Genomic DNA, 11,714 nt, shown 5'->3' with positions numbered 1-11,714 from the left:
TCTTTCCTTTCTTTGTATAAACAAAGTTCGTGAGATCGAAGAGGTTCATACCATGTAATAAATGCTTGTCCCTTGTCATGTGTGTTTCCAAGGAGCTTCTTTAATATGAACAATTAAATTAAAAAAATCACCTCCACGCAGTATTTCTTCTTCTCCCGACATTCCGTCTCGTCTAGTCATTTCTGTCATTATCGAAATTGAGCAAATATTGCACAGTCACCCACAATGTTATATAGAACATTATACCAGACGCATGCTTCTATTTCGCAGAATACATGTACTATCACATTTCAAGGGCCAAGAAACGCTGGTGCTAGAGAATGAAAGCTACGGAAGACGGCGATCGCTGAGCGCCAGTCACATTGCGTTCCGTTCTCCCATTACTGGCGTACGAACTGTTTTCTGCGCGTGGTAATTCTGGAGAACACATATCCAGTCTACCCACGCACGGCAATGACGTAGCGGTGCTATACGATGAGTAATAGGCAGCATGCCGTTCGGTGTATCAGCCCTTTCTGCCTGACTAATAGTTAGTCAAACGCGTTGGAATGTTGCGATGGGTAATTCGAAGATCGATTACTATAACTCGTTTGTCGAGATAGAGACTCTCGACGTATATTTGTGTCGGCAAAGAGATCTACGTTGTAGTATATCCTTCTCAAAGAGTTTACAGCTTGTGAGAGAACAGCGGTTGATACACCAAGTATACTACTCAATATGTGCTCTTTGCGAGGGAAGTTTCAGATGCCACAAAACAGAAACATAATGTCCCGTCAACCTGTTCGTTGATCCATCATACAATGATCATTTACCTAGAATCTATTAACATTGTCGCACTTTGATCGGTATGTTCCATTCACTTTAGGGAAGTTGAATAGTTAATTGAACACCCTACTTAAATTGAACGGGAATATGCATGGCTATAAAATGGTACCAAAGTAATATATTTATTTCATTAGTGTCTATCAGTGTATCAATGACGAATTCAGGGATACAATGTCCTGGCTTAGAGCAGGATATTCACATAAAATCAGTACAAATAACTTTACCCCTGCATTAGAATACACTCGACCATCTAACCTAGCAGTGGTGCATCGGCCTTGATCCAATCACTGTGGGCAATTGCCTGCTACGTCACGAATGTGGGGGTGGCTTATGCTAATACGGTAGTCGGCTATGAATGAGCTCGTCATCGCTCTGTGAGCACGCGCGAGTGGGGCTTCAATAAATTCCTGTAAACGGGTAGCGACTAGACCAGCTGTGACACGCGTGCATGTATTGGAAGCACGGTTTGCTGGATCGTCTGCCTTCAGTATTGGGAAATACATTGATCGGTGTGCGCCTTGACAAAACCGAGTGATACCCGTGCGAAGTACGCAAAGGATTGGCCCACGAGAGAGCGAGGGAAAGCCTATCTTTTCTTGATTTTTACTTCTACCGTGCCGTGTAACACAGAAGCAGTACTGATGTCAACTATGCCAAGAGTGGTGTCGGATCAGAGGAACAAATTTGAGAATGATGAATTATTTAGGAAATTGGGTCGAGAATCGGAGGTACGTATTCCAACAACGCAACGTTACACGAAAAAAAAGTCTCGCGCGGACTTTAAAGTAACAGAGAACTTTATATAATAGAGTGTGATAATTTTGATAATTGACTTTGTCAATATTATGTTATCGGACACTTATTCACAGCTCAGATTTCTCGTTGATATCATTATTATTATGATGATGATGATGAATGTAGTACCGCCTCAACACGTATTTTCTGTCCAGTGTGAAGCAGTATTATTAACCGTGCTCAGGCGTACTCGTTCTGTTCAGCACGTTTTATCACGAATGCGACTTTTCGTGCGAGAGCCGCACGTTGCCAATGTGTGTGTATATACTGGTGTATCCGTTCCGCGTTCCGCTTGGCGGAGTTCCATGTTTGGCATTGCGTAATTTCGCAAACCTTGCCCTTAGATTCTTCATCCCCAACCGAACGGATTCAGCACAACAAAACAAACATCGTTTCCTCTTCCGCGAATTATAGTTACTGCATAAGAAGTTCAGTGACACGTACCACGTACCGTACGAGGCAGTAGTAAACAGTCTTGTTGTTTCGTGTCCCCATTGCCAGGCAAACGCACTGGCATTGTTCAGGCCTGAAACAGGACATGAGGCATTGGTTTATAGGCAAACTTGAGATCATTTTACCGAGTGGTATGAAATTGCACTCTATGGAACCGTAACATTTGTGCTGTAATTAAATAAAGCATCGATGCTGAATACAATGTAGGTGCCATTGTTTCAGTTCAGATATGCGATAGTATGTCCAGTGGGTAATCGGTAATAGGAAAACGTGTATAGTACTTTCGATTTGACATTTGAATCCGGTGATAGCAGTGATAAAGAGGAACCGATTGTGATAATGCACCAGGTAAATGTCATGCTATCATGTTGTATGCGTACATTCTTACACATGCTGTGATCTAGTACTTCGACTTGATGAATGCGAAATACAAAGGAAAATATCACTTCCGCTCAAGTGGCTGATTATTTTGTAATCAATGTAGAAGCGTCAAAAGTGCCCTTAAACAAGTGCATAGCGTATCAAAGTCAAAAGTTGCTATATGCTGACGGTTTTCTGCCTCTACCAAGTCTACAAAACAATGATATGTGTTTTGTGACGTGATGTATTCATGACCTGTGATTTTGTATAGCTGAATTCTTTAACATAAGCTACAAATCAAACGAGTGATTTCGACCGAGTAAATGTAATATTTGGATAAAGGAATAGGGAAAGGTTTGGGGGTCTATAACGTCTGTAAAGATTGCTCTCTACATCTATCTCCCCTCATCTGTCATGGGATCTAATTTTAATGCCTTTATTTTAGCTAGCCATATCTCTTCATTAAGCGACATTCATGGTATAGACTCCGATACCGTCTTTTCAGTCTTATTCTCCAGCATGTGAATTTAACTGATTTCGATTGTCTGGTAAGTGTTCAAATGTGTGTCTGCTTTATGATGTATAGTGATATCCGAAGGGGCTTGAACGTTAAGTCGTCACAAGTAGAGATGAGAATTACTGCTCTACCGTTTAACAAATATGAGGAATAGGGTGTATATCTGAACTTGTTACCGTGGAATGATCATCATGCATAACTTTAATCGGGTAGCTCGGGGTTAGGGGAGATTGAAATAGTCACCAGTAGTGCTCACTTGCACTGCATCATTTAGTATGATCATTGGTGACAGCACGCGTGGTATAGACATTTTTTGCTAACATAGGTAGAGGTATATCGTCTGTTCAAGGAGGTATCACAATATTTATACCTCCTTGGTTTGTTCGAATGATTTGCATTGTATTTGTAAGCTACCGACTGAGGAATGACCCATATCAATTCATTTCTGTCCATTTGTCGGCCACAGTGGCATCTATCTGGTGGGAATAGAAACTATTTTCTCCGTAATCTAGTGCGTCAGCTTGGGAATCACAGAACACGTGAGGAAAGGTCTCCACTCCACGAGCTACCGTACCATCTCGGGCTCGGCGTGCGACCGGGTGCTGGATGGCGTCGCGTCGGCTTTTGACGTTTTACCTACTCGCACTATCGCAGGTAGCAGCCAAAATAGGACGCTGCTGGGAAGGACAGTGGAAAATCTATTTCAGTTCATTATTATGGCCATGGTGTCAGTTTAATCACTTTGTAGGGTTATCAGTGGGAAAAGGACATACTTTGTCTAGGATATCGCTCATTATTTTGACATGTCATGCTGATTATACTACCGGTACGACGCCTCAGACTTTCCCCATTACACACAGTCACGCCGAGCTGACGGGGAAGTCACCGCTCCATTCTCCGACCTGAGCACCAGCAATTCATACATGAGATCGCGAGAGCAAATGGATTGCAGGGGAACCGATGGATGAAAAAAAGTGCAAGCTCCGATTGCACCCGCCATGAACTCGTCGGAGTGTGACGGGGGTCTGCACCCCGTAGCGAGGAAGGTCGTGCCATTATGACAAAAGAAATTAATGAAAGAAATGGAGGGCGGGATGTTGCCTACGTGAGTCTCCAACCCGATCATGAATGTGACGAGATCAATAGCAGTATTGACGAGTCAGAAACCTTTACAATAGGTTCCGGTCTGGGCTGCGACGGTCAAGTAATAATATGATGGCGTCGTGGTCTCGCAAGCCATCGCGAGGAAGAGGGCCGAGCGATTGTGGCGCCCTGTCCAGAGATGGCTGCTGCCTGCCCAGCAGAAAGAACCCGTCTTCCGTGACAGGGCTAATTCACCACGCTGATTTCCCCGCCAAGAAATCCCCATCGACTCAACCAGTGTACCGTTTCCCATGTCCCGTCTGCCCAATAAATACAATCGATTCACTTCTCGCCGCTGCCCACAAAATAATGTAGTCTCGTCTGATTAGAAGCTCGCTTGCAGACAATCATTACCCAATTCCAAAATTTGATCTTTTTATAATGTTGTTTTTCTCGCAAAGATGATTTATCCTCAAATAACCACATCGATATCTTCAAATAAATTTGCTGGTATACTGTAGTAATGTTTGATTGAGCAGAGTGTATTGCAGACATAGTGAAATTGTAAATGACATTTGTTTTTATTGCAATGTCAACGTAAAGACGAACACATTCATTACATTTCTCCCCTTGCTTTATACATGGTGATTACTACTTTCTGCCACACATTTGTGCCTTGGACATAAACCAAAAAATTTCAAAGCGAATGACTGAGGGAATGAATGAAATAGACTTGTGTGATGAAGATAAGCCATAACAATTTGAAGATTTGTATATGTGTCGTGCTTGTTACCAAATTTACGTTTAAAGCAAATAAATCAAATCGTAATGATCTCAGTGGGCTTCTCCATTGATTTGTAAATCTGAAGATGTCCTGCTTGTTACCAAATTTACATTTACAACTTCACTTGATACCTTCACTGAGATGATATCATAATGGTCTTGTTTGGGGGTTTGTTTTCCCCCTGAAATCCTTAATTGAGTGAGACTGGCGCGTATTGTCAAGCCTTCATTTGGATATGTGATGGGGTTAATTGTTATTTCATTCATTCGACAGAGATACCAACTGTTGCTATTTAGCAGCATTTTTCTATTGCCCATTTTGTATTGCTACGAATGTCCATTGCAGGAAGGTAGATATACTGTTCTCTTCTCCCCCTCCCCCAAATGTAATATATATATATATATATATGCCTTTTCAGCTCTTACATTATACTGCAATGCTGCTTTACAAGGTTACATCCTGAGTCAATGCCGTGATAACTCTCTCTCTTCAAATTCTACGGGCACATTACCTATTTCTATGTGAATAAATAGACAATTTCCAGTGTTGGAACATTTAGTGATATATTTGGTGGATACGACGGTAAAATTCACTAGTGATAGTAATTTGCTGGTGAACTATTTCATGGAAATGACATGAATGTTGATAAATCCTTGGAAACGATACTGCTCGCGTTATCGTTCATATTAAATCTTCTCAGAGTCTCTCATTAAAAAGGGAAATATGCATTAGTTGCTCTAAAATGTAGATCACAAATTTTCTGCTTTCCATGGTCGTTACATATCGCTGAAGTGCACTTTTATGATTTCGTACGATTCAATCATTCATTGAACAAAAAGCGTATATAATGAAAGGCATATTAGCATGAAATGTATTGCCATGGAAACCACGTAATGATGCATATTTGTAAAAAAGCACACGTGTGTAATCCGCAATGTCGAGTGAAATTTGATTCATCTCCTAAACATATGCTTGCGAAGATAATGGAAGTTTTAGGAGATATAGTATTTCATTCGCACTTATAATGAATAAATCAAGTATCATGACCATTCCACCAAGCACCATTTGATGATGGTGACTGCATTTGTTAACTAGAGATAGATAGATAGATAGATAGTAGATAGATAGATAGATAGATAGATAGATAGGTAGATAGATAAGGGGATAGATAAATCGATTAGATAGAGAGGGGAGGGAGAGACAGGGGAAAGGTTAATATATATAAGGTGGATATATGTGACTCAACTATATGCATTTATTGAAGGATTAAAGTGCTGTGAGTTTAATAACCTTATGTTTTCTCTCATCCCCTCCCCCTTTTGTTGAATGTCTTCCTCAGATTCGGTATACAGGTTATCGTGACAGGCCGCAAGAGGAAAGACAGATGCGTTTTGTCAACAGCTGCAGAGAAGGACACGCGCAATTAGTAAGTCACTGTCCATCAGAGCAGACACCATTTATACAAAATGGTATATATATATATATATATATATATATATATATATATATATATATATTCATATATTTATGCATTTATATGTTTATATATTTATATATTCGTATATTTATATATTTGTATATTTATATATTTTTATATTCTTATATTTATATACTTATTTATACATTATCTATTCATATACCAATCCTTATTTTGAGTAGTATTATCAATGATCGGGTCATCAGTGGTTTTGGTACTACAGTATGTATCACAACATCATAATTCTGATTACCACTATAGCATCATCATTATCACCAACCTAATCGTTATGGTCAATAATCTTACAAGTATGATCATTATCATTGTACATTGTATTGTCATCACTATATGCCTGTCATCTTCCCGGTCATGTTCAACGTATTCCTCTTGTCCCCCCAGCCTTACCTCATAAAATCTTTCATAGGTCCAGAAAGGCGTTTCACAATCATATTCGTTATCATATAGCATATAGCTTTTGGATTATATTCTTTTCTCATGTCTTCCGAGGTATATGGTATTTCATCGTGATTGAAGGTCTTCCCGCATATTGCCAGACCTTTATTTTAATGAGGCTAAGATAACGACAAAATATGTGAATTTTAACTTAAGTCATTAAACAAGACCATTACAGTGTATTCTCCCTTACTGCTGGATCCATCCTAGATTGTATGACAAGATCGAAGCTTATGAAGATAACCATAAAGGTATATATAGCGTTGACATGCCGGCATTTTAAGGAGCTGTCAAAACTATTGCCCGCTTGTGAAATGTACAAACATGTCTTGAAACTGTCAAAGAGATGTCACATACACGTATGGAGCTGTCATAATTCTTGATTCCTTTTGTGAGCAGCCAAATCTTTCATAGAAACAAAACAAAAACACAACTGGTCATTATAATGCTAGGAAGGAGTTTAATCAGATATCTTAAAATTATATGATAACACTAATCTACTTCATGCATACAAATGAAAAAGACCGAAAGAAAGAATGAGCTGATGAAATGATCTTTATATAACAATATCATACCGGTACTTTAATTCCATGCAAATCTTCTATTTGTTGGTCAGACAGTGTTTTGCAAATTACTCTTTTTTTTTTCTTTCTTTCATGTACTGCTCGACTTTTTTTCATTATTTTCATAATTTTAACCGCCAATGCTGTTCCATCAAGATGCTTTCTGATGATCGATGGCAGGATTATTCCTCTGTCAATCTATATGCTGTTAATACAAAGATTTCATTTCTCTTATGGTCGAGAGCTTATTCCTTGAAAGGAGACAAGATTATAACGGTGATGATGATGGCGCTCTCACAAAAGGAGTTGAAAGTTATTGTTGGTCGCATAAATCATGCACAAACGAGTACATCCATCGCTATTAGCACGAGCATTATACTAAAGGCGCATTACCTCATCTCAAACTCTCAGCTGTGTTCGCATCACGATCTCGTACCTCCTACCTATACCTGTCCGCTAACAGTCTCACTCCTGGCTACCCCAGGCGGCCAGTGACTCGCGCTAGGCTTCTATACCGATATTCCTTCTCCTCCCAGTCGCGTAGGATTCATATCCTACGCCTAATCCTAATAGCCTTGGGGGCCTTTCGGTAGAGAAGATCCTTAAATCCCCCTTTCCGTGATTAAAATACCGTGTATTAACAGGGCGAACAGAAAACAATCGTCTGCGAGATCGCGACGCGAAAAGAAAGGCGCCTGTCCCTCCGGAGTCCCATCTTTAGAGCATGTATGATCTTTTCTTTCTCGTCCTAAGCTTATACGTCGTGCTTGTATATATCATGCCTAAACCTTTCCTGGATACTACTTTACCTTAACTCAAGCGCGTGTGGGAATTACGATCCCCAGCTTTAAATTCATTAACAGTGTGCATCGAATTAACTACTATAACTTTCTGTGGACTAATAGTGTGCGAGTCAAGCACGCACGAGAAGGCGTTTTGATAGAGTTGCAGAGAGTGCAGTGTGAGTTTATACGGTCATGGTTTACACATAGCAAATTAGTAAGCTGGAGGAATTTTACAAGAAATAATATACGTTTACTTTTTAGTGTTCATTCTGTGAGATGACACTAAAGTCTGACACATAGATTCTCCAAATGACAGTTTAACCCTGGTCCTGGGTGCCATTTCACGAGACCCCTCTTCGATAGAATTTCATGACTGTCATTCTGCTCGCACCCTGATTTTGCTGCAGGCCACCGTCCTTATACCACTGCCAAATCGTGGTACTGTACCTTCTCTAAGACAGTCAATCGTCTAGTTGTATAGCCTGTAGCTACGTGCCTCACACAATTTTCCTTCAACAAACAGCGTGCACATAGAAAAAAAAAATATTTCCACAAAAAAAAAGAGAGAAAGAGTGTACACCTAGCTGAGAAATATGGACTGATTAGTTCAAGGTTGCCCTTTTTCCCCAAACCTTCGACGATCTAAGCAGCGGAGGACGGCGGACGTGTATACTGTGCACATGCGCCGCTCGAAGGGCTCCCAGCCGCCGGCAATGCAGGCACGGGTGTCCTTCCCGCTCCCGTTGTGCTCTGCCTGCGACGACCTTGCTACTTCCCTTGTTTACAGTGAACTTCTGCAAAGAAATATAGCTGCCATATTGTGTGTATAATGCATTGGCGTATATCAACTCAAGATAATGACGATAATCGAAAGAAACAAAACAAAACAAAGCTGCGTGTTTGTTAGTGTGTGTTGGGGTAGGGAGAGGGTGGTATACAAACAACGCTGTAGTCCTTGCTTCCAATGTGGGTGGTAATTGTACTATTTTCATATCTCTTAGTAGGATGATTTGCAATTATAAAGAGATCATGGACAATATATTTATAAATTGACATGGTTTTGAGTATTCGCGTCTTTTTGCAATGACGTTGAATTCTAGGTCTTGTAACGTGTTCAAAAAATATTGTTAGAAAAAAAAAATGTAATGCATTACTCTGCTGTTTTAACCTGTACTATTCAATGATTTCTCATTCTCTGTATAAAACCACTACAGACACTCCTGTGATTCAAAACCCACCTTTAATATACCAAGGAGGTATCACACCTTTTATTCTAACTTTTCATCTATTTCTCTTCCTTTCGTCATCCAGTCCTTCGTAGCAACCGGCACAAATCTCCACCTTCAGTTTTACCCCAACTCATGGAGCGAGACGAGCGACAGAAAACCAACCAAAGAGTACGTCGACTTCGACAAGGAAAACGGAAAGGTAAGTGAGCAGGAAAAACTGTCCGTCTATATTTCTTAACCCCCCCCCCCCCTTCCCCCAGCAGTTTGCTGCAATTACAAACAAAAGTGCTGATATTTGATGAACAAGAATAAAAGAGCAAAATGCTGGTCGAAATTCATTTTAGCGTAATAAAAGGGAAATACCCCGTTACAACTTGATAAGATTTAGCAATTTCATTCTGAATTTTGCTCGTTTACCCCCCCCCCCCCCGAACAATGTGGAAATACCATTGGAGAACCACCGTGTGTATAGGACAGTTCTTATTATTTGTATTGCCATGCTTTTATTCTAAGTTTCTGAGCATGTAGCCGATTTATTTATCAATGTAAAAAATGTGAAGTAATATCAGTTTTATGAGTTTAGTCAACTAAAATAACTTGAGCACTATACCTTTTTTCATCCAGAAATCTTTGACATTGTTATTCCACAGGTTGTGTCATAAACATATAACTCTTTTATTGTTGCTGTAGTTGTCAAACAGAAGCAATTGTATATGTATCACAAGCAGCTCTTGCCTATGATAATGATATAACCGACTGATTTGTGAATTTGTGAATATGTCAATGTCAATAAACACTATTGTAAATGTTTGTGCGAGATATCCAGCTTGACGTTTAAGATTACGACGCTGCCGCTGTTCAGGGAAATTAGGTTTGACATGTATACAGTTTCATCACAGTCCCTTTGTGTCCATTCCAATAAAGAACACTAAACAACCTCAATGTTCAGGACATTATTGTGCCAAAGACTCTACACCTGAAATATGTGGAGGATCATGAAAAGGAACATGGCCTCCCTGAGCCGCGTATATGCCTATACATTCAGTGAGTCCGTGATACCATCAGCAATTAAAGTTGACAAAGATAATATGTATGGGTTTAATGTGTAAAATGCTAGTGATTTAGACATCAGTTTTCATACACTTCATTGCACCGACATTCTCGTTTGATTTAAATGCTAAGGAACTCACACACAGAAAGCTTGAAAATATGTATTAGAAAACTGGACAACATTTCAAACATTGAGGAAAAATTGATCGTAATCATGATGAGATCTTCACGAAAGGAGAAAATTTGTATTAAAAAAATTGGACAACATTTCGAACATTGAGGAGAAATTGATCATAATTACGGTGAGATCTTTACGAAAGGAGAACTCCGAGAGTAGTTGCTTGACAATAATGTCGACAAAAAAGCGTTCATGACCACAGAGGAGTCAATCTTATCAGTCCGGAACGTGGCATTCCTTTCAACCTCCCCGCCATCAAAACAGTATGGGTACAAATATCATTAACATGTTTGTAGTGTGTATAAAACCATGGAGGTAAATTTTGTGTAAAGTTACACATAATTTTTGCGCGGCGTACGTTTGGCGGAGGTTTTCTTGAAGGGCAGGTACATTGTCAAAGAATCTCATTTTTCTGAGACTTTCCGAAAATAGGGGAACTGGTTACTAAGAGAACAAAACTTGGTGACTGACGCAAGGAGGACGCGACTCCCAAGAACACGGGAGCGCGACACCTTTCCGGTTATAGGCGAACACTGATTATAGGCTCAGCCAATATTTTCTCATTCTTATCATTCAGGCTTGATTAGAGAACAGGATGAAATGGTGTGAAGTAAGAAGGAGCTGTCTATATTTAGTCTGCAGTATCATAACTGTGTTGATATCAACCGGGTTTTTGGAAGGTGACGTGTTTATAAACACCTATCGTCATTCAGTGGTCTGTGGTGTCTACTACACCACGAATCTGACTCGGCCGAAAAGAAGGCCAACTGGACACCGCAGAGCATGCCCGCGATGAGTCTCATCCCCCACGACCATCGACAAATCTTCCGTCACTAAATTTGCTTTTAACCCCACTATATGAAACAGAAGTTAGAGTGCTATACTACCAAAATTCTCCTTCGCCATAATACTGTTGCTCTGTAAGACATGAAACAGCCGACGTTTTTCTCATCCGCATTGCATAAAAGTACATTCTTTCCACATAGTATGCTCTTACACCCATCGAGGAACAATTTTTGATATCAAAGGAAGACCAACTCACCTCATTTCGGTGATAAGTAAATAGGGGTAACTGAATAACAGATATCGGGCAAAGTATTCTCGTGAGCACAGAATTGAGTCTCGGTCATTTCCGCCGGATAGTTTTTGTACCATTAACACG

The 11,714-nt window shown here is 40.0% G+C and overlaps 1 protein-coding gene across 1 annotated transcript in view; it reads left to right on the top strand.

Annotated features, from left to right (window-relative positions):
* Window positions 1–1,270: 1,270 nt before the first annotated feature.
* The window catches only part of LOC139736728 (core-binding factor subunit beta-like), a 74,863-nt gene continuing 64,419 nt past the window's right edge, over window positions 1,271–11,714 (top strand). Inside the window, exons 1-3 of the mRNA XM_071647458.1 lie at window positions 1,271–1,553; window positions 6,157–6,243; window positions 9,407–9,523. Coding sequence (XP_071503559.1) covers window positions 1,467–1,553; window positions 6,157–6,243; window positions 9,407–9,523 — 291 coding nt within the window. The 5' untranslated portion in view covers window positions 1,271–1,466. The remainder of the gene's footprint in view (window positions 1,554–6,156; window positions 6,244–9,406; window positions 9,524–11,714) is intronic.

Source organism: Diadema antillarum, unplaced genomic scaffold (assembly GCF_040938485.1).
Source record: "Diadema antillarum isolate AM-2024a unplaced genomic scaffold, OU_Dant_1.0 scf00000028, whole genome shotgun sequence".
Taxonomy (NCBI): domain Eukaryota; kingdom Metazoa; phylum Echinodermata; class Echinoidea; order Diadematoida; family Diadematidae; genus Diadema; species Diadema antillarum.
The sequence above is the reverse complement of the archived record's forward strand: the minus strand, read 5'-3'. Positions and strand labels throughout refer to the sequence as shown.